The 23,194-nt window shown below is 38.6% G+C and overlaps 1 protein-coding gene across 2 annotated transcripts in view; it reads right to left on the bottom strand.

Moving 5' to 3' along the window:
• The window catches only part of UBQLN1 (ubiquilin 1), a 55,243-nt gene that overhangs the window by 11,386 nt on the left and 20,663 nt on the right, over positions 1–23,194 (bottom strand). For both annotated transcript variants that reach the window (XM_014828520.3, XM_014828519.3), the window contains exons 2-6: positions 9,746–9,897; positions 7,776–7,891; positions 3,495–3,757; positions 2,850–3,008; positions 2,457–2,691 (exon numbers count right to left, since the gene is read on the bottom strand). In XM_014828520.3, coding sequence (XP_014684006.1) covers positions 2,457–2,691; positions 2,850–3,008; positions 3,495–3,757; positions 7,776–7,891; positions 9,746–9,897 — 925 coding nt within the window. The remainder of the gene's footprint in view (positions 1–2,456; positions 2,692–2,849; positions 3,009–3,494; positions 3,758–7,775; positions 7,892–9,745; positions 9,898–23,194) is intronic.

The following is a 23,194-nucleotide window of genomic DNA, read 5'->3' as shown; positions in this document are numbered from 1 at the left end:
GTGCTTTGATGGCCTAGGTTCCATTCCCAGGTGTGGACCTACACCACTCATCTGTCAGTGGGCATGCTGTGGCAGCGACTTATATACCAAAAAAAAAAAAAAAAAAAAAAAATCAGGCTGAATCTTCCTCAAAATAAAGAGAATTCCATTCCTATCATTAGATACATATGAGAAAATACTATACTCAATCATTATATTTTTAATTCCATCAATAAAAAACTTGTGGAAATTTCTCTCAGAATGAAATATATCTCAGTTTTCCCTCTTGGCCTGCAAAGCCTAAAGTATTACCTGGCCCTTTGCAGGAAAAATTTGCTGACCCCTGCTCTAAGATTTCCTCACCTTCTAGACTAAGTGCTTACGGGGCAAAAGAAGAGTCAAGAATTTCATCCTTACAGGTATATGGGTGCATATTATGTATATATGTGTGTATCTAACTTCAAAGAGTTGAGTCAAAATCACAACAGCATACCAATATGCTAACAATTTGTTAGGCCAGCAGAGTATATTCACTTTTGCTGTTTCTTGTATTCCTGTGATGGAAACATTAACATGAAATCTTAAATAGAGTATCAAGCCATTAAATAAAAAATCTGAGTAAAAAGTTGCAAAACTGATTTGTTAGACAAAAGTTGTTACTGTAGACAAGCATCATACTATAGTGAAAAAAAAAGAAAAGCAATTCTCCTATCAGTTAGGAAATCAAATTACATCTCTGCTCTCTGTCTGCTCTAATATCTCTAAAATGTGAATAAGCATCTCTCTCAAAAGATGGTTAATGAGAATTAAATAAGCAGTAAGTAAAACAGAGAATAAGATAAATTTTTTTTCTTGATTTAAAAATGGTATTACTTGCAATGTTAACTAGACTTATTAGGGTGATCATTTTGCAGTATATACAAATATTGAATAATTACATCGCACACCTGAAACTAATATAATGTAATGTCAATTATACCTCAATTTTAAAAAATGGTATTACTTCAATTTTTATAAAACCTGTATTATATCCAGAAACCTCATGATACCCACTATATTCTATGACCACTAATCACTCTCCTCACTCTGATTTCTTCTCTCAGTAATGAAATTTTAAGAATTCCTCATCCAGTAGCTCATCTTTCCACTCCCTATGCCAAAACAGGCATCTTTTTTTTCTTTATAGATTTTATTTTTTCCTTTTTCTCCCCAAAGCCCCGTGGTACACAGCTGTATATTCTTCGTTGTGGGTCCTTCTAGTTGTGGCATGTGGGACGCCGCCTCAGCGTGGTTTGATGAGCAGTGCCGTGTCCGCGCCCAGGATTTGAACCAACAAAACAGTGGGCCGCCTGCAGCGGAGCGCGCGAACTTAACAACTCAGCCACGGGGCCAGCCCCAAAACACGCATCTTTTAAAACATGTCCAGGGGCCGGCTCCGCAGCCGAGTAGTTAAGTTCGCGCGCTCCGCTGCGGCGGCCCAGGGTTCGGATCCCGGGCGTGGACATGGCACCACTCGTCAGGCCACGATGAGGCGGTGTCCCACATCCCACAACCAGAAGGACCAGCAACTAAGATATACAACTGTGTACAGGGTGGGTTTGGGGAGATAAAGCAGGGAGAGGAAAAAAAAAAAAGAAAAAAAGATTGGCAACAGTTGTTAGCCCAGGTGCCAATCCTTAAAGAAAAAAAAAAAAACATGTCCAGTCCCTCACCTTAGGGAAGAGGCCTCATGCTTTCATTTCTTCTCATTTACATTCCAAGTATTATGACTAAAATCATCAAACTGGCTACTGATTTTTGACCTAATTCTTAACATGTAAATATCTGAATAGTTGAAAAAGGAACACCTATTTAAGGAGTCTAGTCTATAGAAAAATCATTAAAAGTAAATTCCTAACCTGTTCACAATCAGAATCTCCAGTGCTCTTATGCAAACACAGTTTTTAAACTCCACTGTGGAAGATTCTGATCCACGAGGCGTGAGGTTAAGACCTGGGAATGGGATTTTTATCAAACCTGGCAGGTGCTGTGATACAGCTAGGTCAGCCCTGGTCTCAGGACCCGAGTTTGAGAATCCACTCACCTAGAATGCAAAACCACACTAAAGCCACGAAATATGTTCTCCAGTAATAAGTGCATAGGTAACTGTGCTCCCTCTGCACTTGTTTTTTTATTGCTGAAATGAAGACAACCACCCACTTCTCCCAAACCATCTTATGAGAATGTGAAAACACAAAACTGCCTCTGGAAATCTTCAGTAACCCTTTCCACTATAATGCACACAAGTGATTAATACTAATCATTAGATATTTAAAGCTTCCTTAAAAAAAGAAAACCCTTGCAACATGAAAAGATCATTCATAAAAGCTACTGATCATACACACAGAAAAGCACAAAACAACAGTATAAGAAATGTTTTCATTATTCAAATAAGTGAGGACAGCAAAGAAAAAAAGCCTAAGTTGTTATGAGCATACCTCCTACTCCAGGCCCCAAATTCGGCGCAGTAGAACTCTGTCCAGCAGTGCCACTGGCAGCACTACCACCAGTGCCCCCCACAGCACTGGCAGTGCCACCGGAAGCTGATGAACCCTGGGAAGCCTGTGGAGCCCATGGATTGGGTAATGGATCTCTGTTTTCCGTACGGGAAGGTTGACTACCTTCACCTGAGGATGTACTGCTCACTAAGGAAGCAAAGGGATTACCACCAAACTGCAATAAGACACAAAAATCACAAAGAATAAGCTTTCGTTTTAAATAACAGGTATGAAACTCTTTTTTTAATGAAAATCACATTCCCCATATAAAGGTACCCCTCAATTACACACATATTTGTCCTCTGGCCTGAGCTCTGGAGCCAGAGTTATCACCTGTTCTTGTGCAGCACTCAGCATTGGTTCCTGAATATCCGTGTACATGCGCCGTAAAGCATTATATCCCCCTGGGATGCTTTCCAGGTTGCTCAAGGCTCGGTCCTGATTTCTCATCATTTCCTGCATCATTGCTGGATTCCTGGCAAGTTCCAATGTCTAAGAAAAGATTTCCATTAAAAAAAGGCACTGAAATACACAAGAATGACTTTAGCTATTAGCTGCCAGAGCTGATTTTGTAAGTTTCCTAATTCTACAAATCAGCAGCCTTCACTATTTAAATCAAAAAATTATTTTAAATAATTCCTGGTGGATTTCACCTCAGAAAGAAAGCTAACATTCAAATAACATCAAGGAAGAAGCACTTTGTTATAAGTGAACACCCATCTCCTGAAATGGACTCTTTTTCTTTCTTAAATCTACCAAATAACTGTTTACAAAGATCTTTAAAATAGAGCGGAAAATTCAGAGTTCAAACAGTTCAAATTAGTGCTTTGTTGAGTTTTCCTGAACATAGATTAGGATTTCTTTTTTCTAGCTTAGCCACATATATAGAGGACAAGCTCTTTAAACATAAAAAATTAAATAATAAGAAATAAGCATATAGTTTTTTAATTAAATAAACTGAAAGAACTTTCCACATACTTGTCTCATAATATCTGGATTATTCAGCATATGACTAATTTCTGGATTTCTCTGTATCAACTGTTGCATTTGCGGATTGGCCATAATTAACTGCCTCATCAGGTCAGGATTTGAGAGCATGCTCTGGACAAAGGGGTTCTCCATGATCTGGACCATCATTTCAGGATTAGACATAAGTTGCCGCTGCATCTGGCTTTGTAGTTCAGAGAAGTTGGTAGTATTCAAACCCAAGCTACTCAGACCTGCAAGTCCTCCAAGGCCACCTAAGAAGAGAGAGAAAAAAGACAAAAATGAAAGTCAGAAATTTTATCATTAACACAACTATGCTAAAATAAGATACAGATGTAAAAATATTAAGGGAATCAACAGTCCATTAAAGAAAACCATTTTAAAAGCAAAAATAGAATTCTTACTTTCATAAATACATACTTAATTTCTATAATTGAAATTAGCTCAAAACTTATTCACTGTGATGTTTAAGTAACAAACCAACTCAATATATATATTTTTTATGTGTGGTATCATATAAAAATATATTTCATCTTTGTCCCTGGTTTCCAACACAGAGCTCCTAATTCCCTAAGCATTTCCTGAGTGGAGGGAGTAACTTTGGTCATTCATAACAAGTCCCTCTGGATCACACTTCATTTCCGGTAATGGTGTTTCTTAGGGTGGGGTCCCTGGAGAGCCTGGGGTGGGGGTGGGGGGATCACCAAAGAGACCAAATGATTAGATTAGAGACTGGAACTTTCAGCCCACCCACCAACCTCCAGGAAGGGGAAGAGAAAGGGCTAGACATTGAGCTCTGTAAAAACTTTCCAGCGATGAGATTCTGAGAGCTTCTGGGTTGGTGAAAACATCTAGGTGCTATCAGGGTGACATGCTGAGAGGGCATGGAAGCTCCACATTCTCCCGAGCCCTTATACCTTGCCCTATGTTTCTCTTCCATTTGTCTGTTTCTGAGGTGTATCCTTTATAATAAACAGGTAAATGTAAGGAAAGTGTTTTCTTGAGTTCTGTGAGCTGTTCTAGCAAATTATCAAACCTGAGGACGGGGTTGTAGGAACCCCAATTTACAGCCTGCTCGTCAGAAGTACAGTGGCCTGGGACTTGGGCTGGTATCTGAAGTAGGGGCAGTCTTAAAGGACTGAGCCCTTTAACTTGTGGGATCTGACGCTAACTCCAGGTAGGTAGTGTCGCAATGTAACTACTGGACACTCAGATGTTGTTGGAGAACTGGCTGGTGTCAGAGAAACACCCTAGAATATGCCCACTAAAAGAAGAAAGAAATGAAAAATACACACACTGGTTTACATTTCTAATAATCTCTTTCCAGAAGACTAGTTTAAGTTTATAGCAAGTAAAATTCACCTATAAACTAGAACAGAGGTGCTGCCAATCACAGAGAGAAAAAGCCAGGACACAATGAAAATAGGTATCTCTTTGGAGGAATTAAATCATGGAGAAACATAAGAGATCCAAAAGGATGATTCAGGGCTTATCATAAAACGTTTACTTTGTATAATTACATAACCAATCAAATGCATTCATTCCTCACTTACTGAGCACTTGCTATATATGCCAGGGACTGTCCTACACATTGGGAATAAGGTGACAAGAAAGACACAAGTACTACCCTCAGGACTCAACCTAGCAGGAAAGACAGACAAGGAAAACAAATGCACAGTAAGTACTTCAATAGAGAGAGTGACAGGATATCATGGTAATAAAGTACCTAACTGGGATGGCTGCTTTCCCACAAGATAACACTTAATGAGTCTAGACAATGAATAAGTTGGCACGGAGAAATGGGGAGTGCTGGGAGGAAGATTTAATACTAGGTACAAAAAACATTATATACAGGAACCAGAAATAAATAGGAGTATTGATGTATTCTTAAAACTGCAAAAAATTCAGTATAACTCGAATGGCAGATAGCAGTGCTCACCAAACATTTCACGTGCAGCCTTATATTTCTTTTGCAGTTGGACAGACCTATGTGACTAGTTATGGCCAAAGGACTGCAAGAAATGATGTGTGTCACTTCCGGTGAAAGTATAGAAGCTTCAGGATGAGACTTTTTAATTGTCTCTTCTGCCATGTCCCAAATGGTGCAGCTACATGATGGCAGAATTCCATTAGCCTGAGTCCCTGAGAACTATGTAGTCGGGGGCCTCACTGACCAATGAAAAATATGTAGCATGAAGGAAAGCTTTGGAGCAAGAAACTAAGTTTCGCGGTAATAAGGCCACTGAGTTTGAGGTTATTTATTACCACAGAGTAGACTATCCTGACTAATATAACTGTTGTGATGTGGCAAGACATGAGAATGGAGAGGTAGACAAGGGCTAAATCGCAGAGTCTTGAAAGAGTTTTTAAGCAGAACTGTCAGTTAACATGTTTTTATTCTAATAACACTGTGGAAATCGCCCAGAGCAAACATTATAGATTTAAAAAGTTGAGCACTTGCATCAAGGAGGTAGCAGAGAATAACTCCATGGGGTAGGACAGAAAATAGGTTATGGACCAAGAGATCTGGTGGGAGAGAGGGAGTAGTTTGAGGAGCAAGATGATGAGTTTTTGCATTTGTTTTGCTTTTCTGTGCTTTCTCAGGAGACACAAACAGACTAAAGTACTTAGAGAACATAAGGTAATACCAAAGAGCATTGAATACAAGGCATGGAGTTCAAAAGTGACGTAGGTTGAGGTACATACTTGAGAGTCACCAAGATACAGTAACAGAGGATAATGTCACTGGATAAAAATAAATACAGTAAAAGAAGAAAAGAAAGACAAGGCAGAACTCTGAAGCACAATACCAACATAAGGAAGAGGAATAAAAACCCCCCATAAATGAGACAGAGAAAATTAATCAGGGAAAAACAGTATCGGAGTTAAAGGAAGAAAACTGCAAGGAGAGACTGGTAAGCATGAAAAGAGATTGATTTAAAATCTAAAAAGTGTCCACTAAATTTGGCAAGTTAAGAGGTCAGTGGTGACCTTACCAAGGGAACTTTCAAGTGAAGTAATGGGGCAAAAAATAGAGTACGGCAAACTTAGTGAAAGGGAAATATGGACAGAAAGTGTCTTTTCCAAAGACTGCTGAGAAAGGAAGCAAAAAAAAGGTGGTAGTGAGATTCTGTCGCTTTTACATGAAATAGACCTTAAGGAAGAGAGGCATCAAAAAGAAAAGCAGAATATGTAGCATAAATGGAATAACTGATGGAGAAAAGCAACTGAGATAGTAGGGGGAGGGAATGAGACTAGAAGTGAAGGGATTATAGCGAGATGGAGGGCCTCACACAAAGTAACTCACAGTCTCTCTGGGCTTCAATTTCTTTGCCTATAAATGAGGAAAGAGGGGAGAGAGCTACCTCAACAATACCTTTCATGAGTCTCAACACTAAATAATTTCATCCTAATTTCTCTAGATTGTTTGTGTTAATAATTTTGCCATCTAAAACTCATCTGCCACAACCAAAAGAGACACATTTAGCCTAATATCATTTTAGAAAGTAAGAGCAGCAAACGTTAAAAAAAGAAAACATTAATCCATACCATGCCCTAAAAGTTTCCAACACAGTTGGCATAGTAAAAAATATATAAAATTTAGTAACTAAATTACTAAAAAGTTTTCTGGAAGGGATAAAAGGTGTAATCCTTGATATGTGAAAACTAGACATATAAAAAAAGACACTTCAAGGTATTATACTTGTCATACAACTTAAGAACTGAAAGAAGCATTAATCCATTTATCTAGTTCAACTTTTGTTAGCTTCAGGATACTTTTTCCCCCAACAAAACCTTGCACAGAACCTCATTATAAGAACTGATACAAGAAAAGTGGTTTGGGCTGATGTGGGAGATAATCACCGGGCTTGCTCCCAGGCCCCAGCCCTCCTGTGTATGTTCAAGACAATCAAAAAATCACTAACGCAGTCTGATCAGTTTGTTTTACAAATGAGAAAATTCTATTTGGGGGTTTAGCTCATGATCAACAATTAGCTAATCTTCCTCATATTCAATTATGTGGTGGTCAGATCAGGTATACATGCACTACATCTCTTTCATGATTAAAAAGCAATGTGTCACTTTCTCACCTACTTAATAAATGCAAATGTAAGCTAACCAGGCACATCTGTATTCCCAAGCACTCTATAAAAGTTTTGTTTTTGCCGTTGTTGAAACGATTTAAGGTTTAATTCTGTCATTTTATCCAAAACTACCCTGGAGGAAGGGATTTTTTTTTCCATCCCTAAAAAAATGACTAAAGACACTTACCTAAACCAAAAGGGTTGCTAGTGGCAGAACCGGATGTGGAGTTACTATTAGGAGCTGATGATGTGGTAACACCGCTTCCACTGGTATTTGTTTGCTGAGCTGAATGATCCTGAGGCCTGGGGAAAATAATTAAGTCATGGTGTAAACAGTGGAGGTAATTATTTTTAAAAGAACCTCCAAAATTCCAATACCCAGAAATAAAGTAAGTTTCCAGACCAATGCAAATTATCATACAATAAATACCCTGAGAAGACTAAGCATTAAGAACACAAATATAAAGAAACACTAAAATCTTACTAAGTCCCAACTATACTTCAACTGCCTCTCCTCCTCCAGTAGAATGTACATAAGTATTTCATTACTTTCAATCATACTGATCATGTAAGAGAGGGAGCTAGGTCCCATCACAGAAGAGAATCAATGATCAGTCACACTCACAAAGCTTGACTATATAAGCAACTTTCCATCTACTCCCTTCTAAGTTCTTGAGGGTTGAGCGGGGCAGTTTTACTCAGACCCTGGAAATTGTTAAAAGTAAAAACCAAAAAGACTTCACCAAAAGAAGGCTGAGAAATCAATACCAAGTAATAACTGATTATTACTTAGTATTATCCTTAAATAAAAAAATAGACTTTATTTGAAACTCCTTCCATCTGATACTTAAGAGTTTCGAATCTCACTCACTGCTTTTTATTAAGATGCACATTTTTCATTTTAACATTTCTGAAATCAGGATCCGTCTTAAAATTGCTTTTAAAAGCCAAGAATCAATTGTCATGCCTGCACACATGTTTTCTGTATGACTCCAACTGAGTGACTGAGTACGTTGTTGTACCAGACATGCTGTGTTTAATTACCACAGAAAGTATCTTCAGAAAAGATTACAGCATTAATTGGTACTAAAATAAGTTATTGTGTATATAGAAAAGGAAAGAAACAGGAACAAGAGGAATGAATTTTGTATTAGTGAGACAAATATTTGCTGTAGGGAAAAACTAGCATAAAAATTTGCAGAATGGGGGCTGGCCCAGTGGCACAGTAGTTAAGTTAGCACTTTCCGCTTCAGCGGCCCGGGGTTTGCCAGTTTGGATCCCGGGTGCAGTCTGACACTGCTTGGCAAGCCATGCTGTGGCAGGCGTCGCACATATAAAATAGAGGAAGATGGGCACGGATGTCAGCTCAGGAAGAGGATTGGCAGCAGATGTTAGCTCAGGGCTAATCTTCCTCGGGAAAAAAAAAATTTGCAGAATGGGCATCACTGGCTTGAAACTCTTGGAGAAAATACTCTAGCACTCTTTTAAGAAATACTGTACTACTGACACTCTTGACAGTACAAAGTTTCATTCCACATAGGAAAATATGGGCACTGATGACTAAGTCCAAAAGGTGATTCAAAAGAATCAGATTCAGGAAGTAGTGTTAGAAAGGCTTTTAACCCATTTATTTCAGGTATATTTTCTTTGTAGGTATGCACAAGAATGATATGATAATATACCATATCCAAGTAAGTCTAAAGGAGCTCTTTCACCAAGTATAAAATAAAAATTTTAAGTGAAAAAAATATGTATCAGTTTAACTGGCAGTATTTTTTTAATGATACAAAAAATAAAGGAGCCTCTTAAAAATTGATGGTGCTTGAGATTTAACGAAATAAGATTACTCATTTGTGGTTTGCCAAGGAGATGAGTCACTCCTGTCTAAGTCCAAAAATCTTCCTAAAATAACATGCATAGGTAAAAACATTAGTTTGCTTATTCAAGTGTGTAAGCATTAGCATCACCGAATCACACTGTTTATTAAAAAAAAAACTTGCTACCAACAAATAACTGAATTTTTTTAAGATTTTATTTTTCCTTTTCAAATAATAGAATTTTAATCCATTTAAATATAAATGAGACAGCCACAACTGCTTATTTCTAAACAAAAATATAAATATTCAGTTTAAAGCTATATGTCTTCTAAAAACATACCTGTTTTGTGTTTTGATGACAAGGTGAACAGTAAGTCCATCATGAATTCCATGCTGACTCAACGTATCTTGATCTTTTAAAATTTTTCCAGCAAATATCAACACAAGTTGGTCAGTATGTGATTTGAAACGTTTAGAGATTTCTTCCTTGAACTAAATAAAATAAAAATAAAATAAACATGCATTACAGGTGTCTGAACAGCACTACTCAGTCTAGTTTCTAGAAGTAGTACCTCAAAGAGCCCCCCTAATACAGATAGTGCAACAATTCAAATATAAAGATGCATGTTTTCTGTGTCAGTATCTTGATCTTAGTGGGAAATGAGTATTACCACTTGACTCATCTCTAACTCAAAGGTTTTATTATAGGTGCACATATCCTAGATTCAACCTTTTGCTAAGCCCTAACAATTCATTTCTTTGCAATATCCTTATTCTTTTTATATCAATGGTGCTAAATATAGTTCAAGCCACACAGAGCTACTAGCAAGTTTACAGTAATCTATTCCTCAGATTTCGTATCTCTAGTCTTGCACCTTTCTAGTTGAATATATATACAGCCAACCTCTTATTTTTGGCCTATTACACTGACGTCCCTCCTCATCTATTTCATTTAATGTTTATTAACAAGTAGTATTATGCAGATGCAAGATACAAAGCAAAAATCCTTCCCTGAAGGAGAGCAGTCTGATGAAAGAGTCAAGTAAACCAAAAAGTACAGAAGAAGCACAGAGGGCAGTTAGAGGAAAACTTTCCAGTGAAAACTAAAGATTAGGTAGTAGCCAGGAAAATCTGAAGAAAGGTATTCCAGGACAAGAATAACATGCAGGGGCTGGCCCAGTGGCGCAGCGGTTAAGTTCACACGTTCCGCTTCTCGGCAGCCCAGGGTTCACCGGTTCGGATCCCGGGTGCAGACATGGCACCTCTTGGCATGCCATGCTGTGGTAGGTGTCCCACATATAAAGTAGAGAAAGATGGGCACGGATGTCAGCTCAGGGCCAGGCTTCCTCAGCAAAAAGAGGAGGACTGGAAGTAGTTAGCTCAGGGCTAATCTTCCTCAAAAAAACAAAAACAAAAACAAAATAACATGCAAAAACAGACGAGAGAAAAGAATCATCAGACTTTAAAGAAGCGCTTACTGATTCTATGCTAGATCAGCGTTTCTCAAGCCTTTTTCAAAATCACCTGGATGCTTAGGCTTTATTCCACTCTCCAAATCAGGAAAACCTCAGGGTAAGCCAAAGGGTCTACATTAATAAGCTACCTCAGGGAATCACTCCACATTCAGAAAAGAATCACATCTTAAAGCCCTCTATCCCAATGCCTTACAGAAGTGGGTCTCAAGACATGATGGCACTATCACCAAAGAGGTGTTTTGGAAAATAGAGGGTGTATTTTTCAGGTGTCACAATAAGTGGAAAGACACATTAAATAATATCCGAGATTTTATACAATCTTGCTGGAGGAGGAAAGGGGAACTGTAGAGTGATATAAATAAAACAAGACAGGCCATATGTCAATCGCTGTTGAAAATAAGAAGTCATGAAAGTTCATCACACTCTACCTTTGCATATGACTGAAATTTTCCATAATCAAGTTAACAACCCTCAACGTAAGCAATTGGTTTTTAAAAAGTCATAAAGACAACACAAAGTTATACTGCACTAAATATTTTGGAGCTTCTCCATCTGAGCTTTCCATTCTTTATTAGAAAATATATGATATATAACCCTTTTATCTAAGCAATTTCCAAGTAACTAAAAAGACTTTTGCAAAATACAATTTGCATAATATTCTATATAGAGAGATAGACCAATCCATAATTTAACCATTCTCCTATTATCAGACATCTCATTTCTCCCTTTGGCAGCTATTAGAAAAAATAAGAATGTAATGAGCAGCAGAATACCTGACTTTATAAGGACTGAATGAGAATGTATGTGAAATGCAAGCATCAGGCACACAGCTGGTGATCAATAAATAGTAGCTACTACTACGCCAGCTCTTTTAATCTTCAATGACTCTAAGGTAGATAGTTTTTAATTCTATTTCAGACAGAAAAACAAAGAGCAGTTCAGTATGTTCCCCTCCTTTCATGGTGACACAGCTAATAAACTGCCAGGTCAGCATACAAACCCAACTCTGGTCTCAAGGACCAATCTGCCCAGATTTAACTACACTCTATTTCATCCAGAAAATGAAGTCAACCTAGATTCGTGTTTCGGAAGCTTAAACTAAGAAATCCTTTTCAGAATCCTTGATTCCTAATACGCCATTCCAAAATAAATTATTTGTCTAACATACAATTATATAGCATTTTAACATATTTTAGGATTTGAAGGTAAAATGCTAGATTGAAGACACATCTATCTACTCTTACATGCTTTGAAATTCCCAATAAAACAACAGTAAAAGATTCTTTAATGCTTTATGGCGATATAACTCACATACTATACAATTTGTCCCCTTATGGCGTACAATTCAATGGTTTTTAGTATATTCACAGATATGTACAACCATCACTACAGTCAATTTTAGAATATTTTCATCTTCTCAAAAAGAAATCAGTACCCTTCAGCTATACCTCCCTATCCCCCAATCACTCCAAGCCATAAGAAACAATTAGTCTACTTTCTGTCTCTCCAGATTTGCCTATTCTGGGTGTTTCACATAAATGCAATCATACAATGCACCATCTTTGTGACTGGCTTCTTTCACTTAGCCCGTTTTCAGGGTTCATCTGTGTTGTAGTATGTATCAACATCTCACTCCTTTTTACATCCAAATAATATTCCATTGTATAGACATACAACATTTTGTTTATTCGTTCATCAATTGATGGATATTTGCATTGTTTCCAACTTTGGGCTACTACGAACAATGCTGCTATAAACATCCACGTACAAGTTTGTGTGTGGGCATGTATTTTCATTTCTCTTGAGTATATACTTGAATGTGGAATTACTGGGCCATACAGTAACTCCTGGTTTAACTGTTTGAGGAACCATCAGAGTGTTATCCTAAGTGGCTGTACCATTGTACATTCCTACAAGTAGTGTATAAGGGTTCCAATCTCTCCATATCCTCACCAATACTTGTTATTATCTGACTTTTTTATTATGGCCACACTAGTGGGTGTCAAGTGGTTTTGATTTGCATTCCCCTGATAGTTAATAATGCTAAACATCCTTTCACGTGCTTATTTATATACCTTTGGAGAACTATTTATTCAGATCCTTTGCTCATTTTTTAACTGTGTTATCTTTTTATTATTGGGTTGCACAAATTATACATTCTAGAACAAATCTCTTATCAGATGATTTGCAAAAAGAAATTTGAGGCAAAAACTCAGATGACAGAACAAATTGAGACCTTCTGGTCTCAACCGAAATAAAATTTTGAAGCTGGAGATCAGAGGGACACATGGTCAATTAATTTTGCAGACCCAAGAGAACAGAATCCTAAAACTGGCAATGCAGAAAGTAAAAACCTAATTCAATCCCCAGAATTGGCAGAACTCCCAGAATACTCAATATTGGTACCAGAAGAGGCTGAGGGTACAGAGTATGGGGATGAGAGTTGCCTAAAGGCTAAACGAAGAAGAATTATTTGAAAGTCTACGAAGCAGACACACCTTCAACTGCATACTACGCAACTGCCCCTCCCTAAACTCAACAAAAGACTGGAGGATTTCTTTTTCCCCTCTCTGGAAAAGAACTAGAAGGTCTCTGGACTAAAGAACACACCAGCCATGTTTTGAGAGCAGGAAAACAATACTAAAAGCAAAAGATTAAAGTAAACACAGACACACCAGAATGCTAAGCCTTTCCCCCTTCACCTCATACCTATCAAAGAGAATGCTGGCAGCTGGGCCTTCATCATCCAGGCACGAAGATTAAAATATATAGTATCTCCAAGAAAAATCCAATCAGCCTAAAAGAAAAGAACTTAAAGATATGAACTAAGAGTTTTCCCCAGTTAGCCAACCTACAATAGTGGTTCCCAACGTGGGTGGGGGTGTCTATCCACCCTGGGTAGCATTCAGTAATGTCTCAAGACATTTCTGATTACCACAACAGGGGTGAGTACCACTGGCATGTGGTGGGCAGAGAACAAAGAAGCTATTAAACATCCTACAATGCACAGGCCAGCCCCAAACAACAAATTATCCAACTCAAAATGTCAAGAAAGAGGAGGTTGAGAAACTCTGCCCTAAAGCTGCTCCTCTCAAAGTGTTGTCTCTAGATGAGCAACATTCACCATTACCAGGTTAACGTGGTAGAAATGCAAATTCTCAGGACCCACATCAGACGAAGTCTCCCCGGTGAATGTGATGCACGCTAAAGTTTAACAGTCATTGATCTAGGTCTAACAACAAGTCTTCCCCCAAAATGTGAGCAATAAAAGAACATATTAGGTGGCATCAAAAGGATACAACCACTAAAATCAACAACAACAACAACAACAACAAAGTATCCTCAACAAATAAATTGCTAAGGGGGAAAAAGCATAGGGGAACATGTAGACGAAAACAAAACTTTTTGAAGTACACATGGAACACTCACCAAGAAAGACCATAAAACTGGGTCATAAAACAGACCTTGGAAATTTAAAATGATTGAAAAGACACTCCTTGACAATAATAGAATTACACTAGAAATCGACAACAGAAAGATATGTGGAAAATCTCCAAGTTACCAAAATACATCTAAATAATTCATGGGTCAAAGAAGTAGTCTTGAGGAGAAATCAGAAAATATTTTCAGCTGACAAAAATGAACCTACAATATATCCAAATTTGTGAGATGCAGCTAAAGCAATGTCTAGAGAAACTTTTAAAAAGAAAAAAGGTCACAAATCAGTAACCTAAGTTTCAACCTTTAGAAACTAGAAAAAGAGCAAATGAGACCCAACAAGGAATTGATAAAAATAAGAGCAGAAAACAAAACAGAAGCAGAACAAGAGAAAAATCTTTTAAAATATCAGTGAAATTGATAAACCTCTAGATAGACCACGAAAAAAACAGAGAAGACACAAATTAACAACATCAGGAACTGAAGGGGGTGAATACAGACCTCACGGATACTAAAAAGATAATTAAGGAAACTCTATATGCAAATATTTGACAACACTGACAGAATGAACCAATTTCTTGAAAGATTCAAGCTACCAGAATTCATTCAATCTCTTCGAAAATAGAAGGAACACTTCCCAATTCATTTCATGAGGCCGATATCACCCTGATATCAAAACCAGAAAAGAAAGCACAAGACTACAGACCAGCATCTCTCATGACACAGATGTAGAAATCCTCCACAAAATTCTAGCAAATCAAATCCAGCAATTTAGAAACAAGAATAATTCTTAATGACCCAGTGGGGTTTATCCTGGAAATGTGAACCTAAGTCCACATCTAAAAATCAATTTAACTCAATATATTAACAGACAAAAGAAGAAAACCACACACTCTTATCAACCAATAGTAAAAAAGCATTTGACAGCATTCATACATGACAAAACTCTCAGCAAATTAGGAATAAAAGGGAACCGCCTTGACCTGATAAAGTGCACCTACAAAGTAACTACACTTAAAATCATAGTTAATGGTGAACAACTGAATGCTTTTCCTTTAAGATCAGGAACAAAGCAAGGATGTCCTCTCTCACCACTCTATTTGATGTCCTCTTCAAAGTCCCAGCTAATGTAACAAGGCAGGAAAAAGAAACAATGGCATACTTAGTGAAAAATAAGATTAAAAAAAAAAAGACATTTATCAATCCCTTGCGCTGTATGAGCCTTATGTGCATCCCACTTTAAAATCAAATTTTGAGGTGATGTCAGCAGCATGTCAGAGTAAGGTGCTCCCTTAGTCTCTCCTCTCTAAGTTACAACCAGTAGGACATCCATAGGCCAACAGAAACTTCTCTGCACAACACACCAGAAAGCCTGATAGATCCATACAGCTTCACATCTGAAGGTGGGTGGACTAGATCTTGTGGAGGTGATGGGACCAGGGGAGCAGCAGCACCAGACTGCAAAACCCAAGGCTCCAGGAGCTGTGGTAACGCCCGTGAACAGAGGCCCCAGGAACCCAGGTAGTCACTGCAAACAAGCCTCCTCCTGCACCCTCAGCAATGGCACCTACAACCCCAGCCCTTCCAGCAGCAGGGGCTTCACCCAACACCCTGCTAACCTCCAGCAGTGGTGGTGGTGCCTCTGACCTGAGGTTCCAGGAATCGCACTGACACAACTCTGCCTGTCCCTTTCCCCTAGCAGTGGTGGTAACACCCATAGTCTGAGCCTACAGGAACCACCAGGTGCCCGAGGCCAGAGACTCCAGGATGAAGAAGGTACCCACAACCTAGCTCTCTCCATCTCCTGCAGAGGCACTGCCTCCAACACTGGCCCTCCCAGGAACGAGGGGCTGCATACAAGACCCCGGTGCCCCAGGCAGCAGCAGCAGTGCCTGAGACCAGAGATTCCAGGAACCTCAGCAGTGGCAGTGACACCACCCCCAGGAAACCCAGGAGCAGCAGCACTGGAGATACATGCAGGAGCAGCACCCACAACTCCAGCCTCCCCACCGACAGCAGCAGCACCTGCACATCAAACAAACCCAAATAAGGCAGAGGTGCCCATGATCCTGGCTCACAAGTCAACCTCCCCCTCCCACGCCACAGCTGGGAATCCGTGACCCAGGAGATCACAGAACCAGCAGAGGTGCTTGTCAGCCCAGTAACACCGGTGGCAACACCCACAACTGCAGTGACACTGTCAGCAGCAAAGACACCAGCAATCTCAAAGGCACAAAGAGCACAACCAGAGCACTAATCACCCCTCTGGCAGAGACAGTGGAGAGTGGAAAGGACAAACTCTCAAATACAACCAGGAGCAGCTCAGAAACAAAGTAAACAAAGCATTATCTAAATGAGAAAGGTGTTGACTACTACAAAAACGTTGACAAAAGAACAACTCCTCAAGCACTGTGAAAAACCACAGTAACAAACTATCACAAAAAGAAAATGACAATTCTTCAGAAACCAAATTTAAAGTCATGAATGAGTGAAATCTAACTGATACAGAATTCAAAATAGCTGTCATGAATGAGCTTTCCTGGTAATCTCTCCCCTCCAACATACAATGAAAGAGACATTCATACTCCAACAGAGGACATCCAAACACAACACAAAAGACGTCGGAGAGACCCACGCAGCCATACAATGGAGGGTGGAGAGGCTAGAGCCCCCTTTGGAGGAAGTGGAAGGGGCTAAGAGAAAAAACTTCACTCCATCCCCAAAAGACTGTCATCCCAGAACATGGGCGGCCTCCAAGAGGGAAGGAACAGAGGAGGAGATGTTCCTTTGCAGCAACATCAAAGATCCCCGAGGGCCCTCACAACATAGGGGAAAGCCCCTACCAAGGTGAAAGCTAACCCATGGGTAATCTCATCAGGTCAACATCCCAAGGGAGCAGACAGCAAGGGCAGAGCAAGAAAACCCAAGAGGACACATAAAAAAGTGCCCCTTCCCCCCCCACATGCCCATCACCAGGTCCAGTGCCTGAGATCATGGCAGAATGCAAACGGCTCAAAATACGCTGCTCTTGACTAGCACCCAGTGGCAATAGGTGGTAACTGCAGCCAAATAATACCACAATGCACAAACACAGAGCCATGTCCTCTAGCAGCGTCAAAAATTATATTAAATATCTGGGGCCAACCGACGGCGCAGCAGTTAAGTTGGCACATTCCACTTCGGCAGCCCAGGGTTCACTGGCTTGGATCCCAGGTGTGGACCTATGCACAGCTTGTCAAGCCTTGCTGTGACAGGCATCACACATATAAAGTAGAGGAACATACACACAGATGTTAGCACAGAGCCAGTCTTCCTCAGCAAAAAAGAGGAGGATTGGCAAATGTTAGGTCAGGGCTAATTCCTCAAAGAAAAAAAAGAGCAAAAGCACTTGTATTAAATCTTCAGACAAGAGAGAAAATGACAAGCAGAAATCAGTCCTGAGGACACAGAAATATGTAATCTAAATAACAGGGAATTCAAAATAGCTATCATCAAAAAACTCAACGAGTTAAAAAGAGAACATAGAGAAACAATTCAATAAGTTCAGGAGCTCCTTCACAAAGGAGATTGAAACTATAAAGAAGAACCAATCAGAAATGTTGGAGAGAAAACACACAATATATAAGACTAAACAAAATATGGATTCCCTGAATGCTTGAGTGGACATCATAGAGGAGCAAATCAGCATAATCAAGGATACACATGTTGGAATGCTCCAGATAGAGGAGTGCAGAGAATTAAGACTAAAAAGAAATGAAAGAGGTCTCTGAAAAATATCTGACTCAAGTAGGAAATGCAACATAAGAACGGTAGGTATTCCAGAGGGAGAAGAGAAGGAGAATGGAGCAGAAAGCTTGCTCAAAGAAATAGCAGAGAACTTCCCACACCTGGGGAATGAGATGAAACTCCATGTGGAAAAAGCTATCAGATCTCCTAAATATGTCAATTTTAAAAAGACCTACTGCAAAGCATATATAGTAATGATACTGACAAAAGCGAACGACAAAGGAAAAATACTAAAGACAGCAAGGCAGAAGAAAATAACCTACAAAGGAACCCCTATCAGGCTTTCAAAAGATATCTCTGCAGAAACCTTACAGGCTAGGAGACACTGGAATGACATATTCAAATCTTTGAAGGACAAATACTTCCAACCAACAATACTCTATCCAGGGGCCAGCCCTGTGGCCAAGTGGTTAAGTTCACAGGCTCTGCTTTGCTGGCCCAGGGTTTCACCAGTTTGGATCCTGGGGGCGGACATGACATTGCTCATCAGACCATGCTGAAGCGGCATCCCACATGCCACAACTAGAAGGACCCACATCTAAAACATACAACTATGTACTGGGGGTATCTGGGGGAAGAAAAAGCAGGGGAAAAAAAAGATTGGCAACAGTTGTTAGCTCAGGTGCCAATCTTTAAAAAAAAAAAAAGAAAAAAGAAAAGAATACTCTATCCTGCTAAAACATCCTTCAGATATGATGAAGAAATAAAAACTTTACCAGATGAACAAAAGCTAAGGGAGTTCATAGTCATGAAAAAAAAAGGAGAAAGGGGATACAAAGCATGGACTAAGGAAATAAATAGGTAGACAAAATCAGAAAACTGTAGCTATACATCAGAACAGGTTAGCAAATACTCAAGTATAGCATGAGCGATAAAGGGAAGGAAAACACTAAAAATAAATATTATCTTGCCATTTTAACCACAACTGGACAACACAAGACGGAATCAGATATGAGAAAAACAACTCAGGATGGGAAGAGGAAAAGAAGAGAATTAGTTTAGTCTAAGGAAATAAGACGCCATCAGAAAATGGACTATCGTATTCTACCAGATTCTGAATACAAACCTCATGGTAACTGCTAAACACAAAAGCAGAACAGAGACACAAATAATCAATAAGGAGAAAACAAAAAACACAACATAAAAAAAATCATATAACTCAATTGGTAGACCAAAATACACAGGACAAGAAACAAAGGAAATGCAGGAAAAGTGGAAAATGTGTGCTAAAATGGCAGCAGTAAGCCCTCATATATCAATGATCACCCTAAACATAAATGGACTGAGTTCTCCAATAAAAAGACACAGAGTGGTGAGATGGATTAAAGAACAAGACCCAACAATATGCTGCCTCCAGGAAATAAATCTCAGCTCCAACAAACACAGGGTCAGAGTGAAGGGATGGAAGACAATACTCCAAGCTAATGGCGAACAAAAGAAAGCCCGTGTCACAACACTTACAGCAAACAAAACAGACTTCAAGATAAGAAGGGCAAAGAGACAGAGAAGGGCAGTATATGATGAATAAAGAGACACTCCACCAAAAAGACATAACACTTATACATATCTATGCACTCAACCCAGGACCACCAAAGTACATAAAGCAACTGTTAACAAACCTAAAAGAATATATTAACAACAACACAATAATAAGGGGACCTCAACACTCCACTCACATCAATGGAGAGATCATCCAGGTAGAAAATCAACAAGGAAACAGTGGAATTAAATGAACAGCTAGACCAGTTGGACTTAATAGACATATATAGAACACTGAACCCAAAAACAGCAGAATACACATTCTTCTCAAGTGCACACGGAACATTCTCAAGGACAGACCATATGTTTGGAAACAAGTTAGGCCTCACTAAGTTTAAGATTGAAATAATAACAAGCATCTTTTCCGATCACAATACTATGAAGACAAATTAATTACAAGAAAAAACTGGGAAAGGGACCAAGATGTGGAGATTAAACAACATGCTATTGAACAACCAATGGATCATTGAAGAAATTAAAGTAGAAATCAAAAATCACCTAGAGACAAACGAAAATGAAAACATACCATACCAACTCATATGGGATACGGCAAAAGCCATACCAAGACGGAAATTCATCACAATACAGGCTCACTTTAACAAACAAGAAAAACCCCAAATAAGCAATCTCAGACTACACCTAACTGAATTACAAAAAGAAAAAAGCCCAAACTCAGCAGAAGGAGAGAAATAACAAAAATCAGAGCAGAAATAAGTGCTATTGAAACAAAAAAGGAAGCAGAAAGGATCAATGAAACAAAGAGCTGGTTCTCTGAGAAGACAAAACTTACAAACGCTTAGCCAGACTTACAAAGAAAAAAGGAAAGCAAGCTCAGATAAATAAAATTAGAAATGAAAGAGGAGAAACAACAACAGATACCACAGAAATACAATGGATTATAAGAGTATACTATGAAAAACTATATACCAACAAAATGGACAATCTAGAGGAAACGGATTAATTCTTAGGCTCTTATAACCTCCAAAAGCTGAACCAAAAAGTAGATAATCTAAATAGACTGATCACAAGTAAAGAGATTGAAACAGTAATCAAAAGCATCCCAAAAAACAAACGCCCAAGACCAGACAGCTTCCCTGGAGAGTTCTGCCAAACCTTCAGAGAGGATTTAATACCTATCCTTCTCAAGCTATTCCAAAAAACTAGGGAAGATGGAACACTTCCTAATACATTCTATGAGGCCAACATCACTCTGATACCAAAGCCTGACAAGGACAACACAAAAAAAGGAAAACTATAGGCCTATATCGCTGATGAACATAGATGCAAAAATCCTCAACAAAATATCAGCAACCGGAATACACCAATACATCAAAAAGATCATACATCACGATCAAGTGGGATTTACACCAGGGATACAGGGATGCTTCAACATCCACAAATCAATCAATGTGATACACCACATTAACAAAATGAGGAATAAAAACCACATGATCATCTCAATAGATGCAGAGAAGGCATTTGACAAGAGCCAACAGCCATTTATGATAAAAACTTTTAACAAAACCGGGACAGAAGAAAATTACCTCAACATAACAAAAGCCATATATGACAAACCTACAGCAAACTTTACCCTCAATGGGGAAAAACTGAACGCCACCCCTCTGAGAACAGTAACAAGACAAGGATGCCCACTATCACCACTCTTATTCAACATAGTACTGGAGATTTTGGTCAGAGCAATTAAGCAAGAGAAAGAAATAAAAGAAATCCAAATAGGCAGTCAAGAAGTGAAACTCTTGCTGTTTGCAGACATGATCTTATACAGAAAACCCTAAAGAATCCATCAGAAAACTATTAGAAATAATTAACAACTACAGCAAAGTTACACGGTACAAAATCAACTTACAGAAATCACTTCCATTTCTATACTCCAATAACAAATTTATAGAAAAAGGACTCAAGAATACAATTGTATTTTTGTATGGATATTACAATTGTAATGGAATCTTGTATGGAATTACAATACCATTCACAATAGCAACAAAAACAATAAAACATCTAGAAATAAACTTAACCAAGGAGGTGAAGGATTTATACAATGAAAACTATAAGACATTACTGAAAGAAATAGTTGATGACATAAAGAGACGTAAAGAGAGTCCATGCACATGGACTCAAAGAATAAACATAGTTAAAACGTCCCTACTACCAAAAGCAATCTACAGATTCAACGCAATCCCCGTCAGAATCACAATGACATTCTTCACGGAAATAAAGCAAAGAATCCTAAAATTCATATGGTGCAACTGAAGAACCCAAATTGCTAAAGAAATAGTAAGAAAAAAGAACAAGGCTGGAGGCATCACAATCCCTGACTTCAAAACACACTACGAAGCCATAGTAATCAAAACAGCATGGCACTGGTAAAATAACAGGCACACAGAACAGAAATGAAAACCTAGAAATAAAACCGCACATCTATGGACAGCTAATCTTTGACAAAGGTACCAAGAACATACAGTGGACAAAAAATAGTCTTTTCAATAAACGGTGTTCGGAAATCTGGACAACCACTTCCAGAAGAATGAAAGTAGACCATTATCTTATGCCAGACACAAAAACAAACTCAAAATGGATCAAAGATTTGAAGATAACTCCTGAAACCATACGACTCCTGAAAGATCACACAGGTAGTACACTCCTTGACATCGAACTTAAAAGGGTCTTTTCAAATACCATGTCTTCACAGACAATGGAAACAAAAGAAAAAATAAACAGGTGGGAATTCATCAGACTAGAGAGCTTCTGCAAGGCAAAAGAAACTAGGATCAAAACAAAAAGACAACCCACCAATAAGGAGAAAATATCTACAAATCATATATCCAACAGGGGTTAATCTCCATAATATAAAAGGAACTCACACAACTCAACAACAAAAAGCCAGTTAGTCCAATCAAAACATGAGCCAAGAACATGAACATTTTCCCAAAGAAGATATATAGATTGCCAATAAACACATGAAAAGATGTTCAACATCACTAATCATCAGGGAAATGCAAATCAAAACTAGAGTAGGATATCACCTTCCACCCATTAAAATGGCAATAATCACTAAGACTAAAAATAACAAATGTTGGAGAGGGTGTGGAGAAAAGGGAAACCTCAAACACTGCTGGTGGGAATGCAAACTGGTGCAGCCACTATGGAAAACAGTATGGAGATTTCTCAAAACCTAAAAATAGAAATAGTGTATGATACAGCTATCCCACTACTGGGTATCTACCCAAACAACTTGAAATCAACAATTCAAAGTAACATATGTACCCCTATGTTCACTGCAGCACTATTCACAATAGCCAAGATGTGGAACCAATCCAAGTGCCCATTGACTGATGATTGGATAAAGAAGATGCGGTATACATACACAATGGAATAGTACTCAGCCATAAAAAAAGACAAAACCATCTCATTTGCAACAACATGGACGGATCTGGAGGGAATTATGCTAAGCAAAATAAGCCAGACTGACAAAGACAAACACCATATGATTTCACTCACATGTGAAATATAAACAAACACATGGACAAAGA

This window comes from Equus asinus, chromosome 23 (assembly GCF_041296235.1).
Source record: "Equus asinus isolate D_3611 breed Donkey chromosome 23, EquAss-T2T_v2, whole genome shotgun sequence".
Lineage (NCBI taxonomy): Eukaryota > Metazoa > Chordata > Mammalia > Perissodactyla > Equidae > Equus > Equus asinus.
The sequence above is the reverse complement of the archived record's forward strand: the minus strand, read 5'-3'. Positions and strand labels throughout refer to the sequence as shown.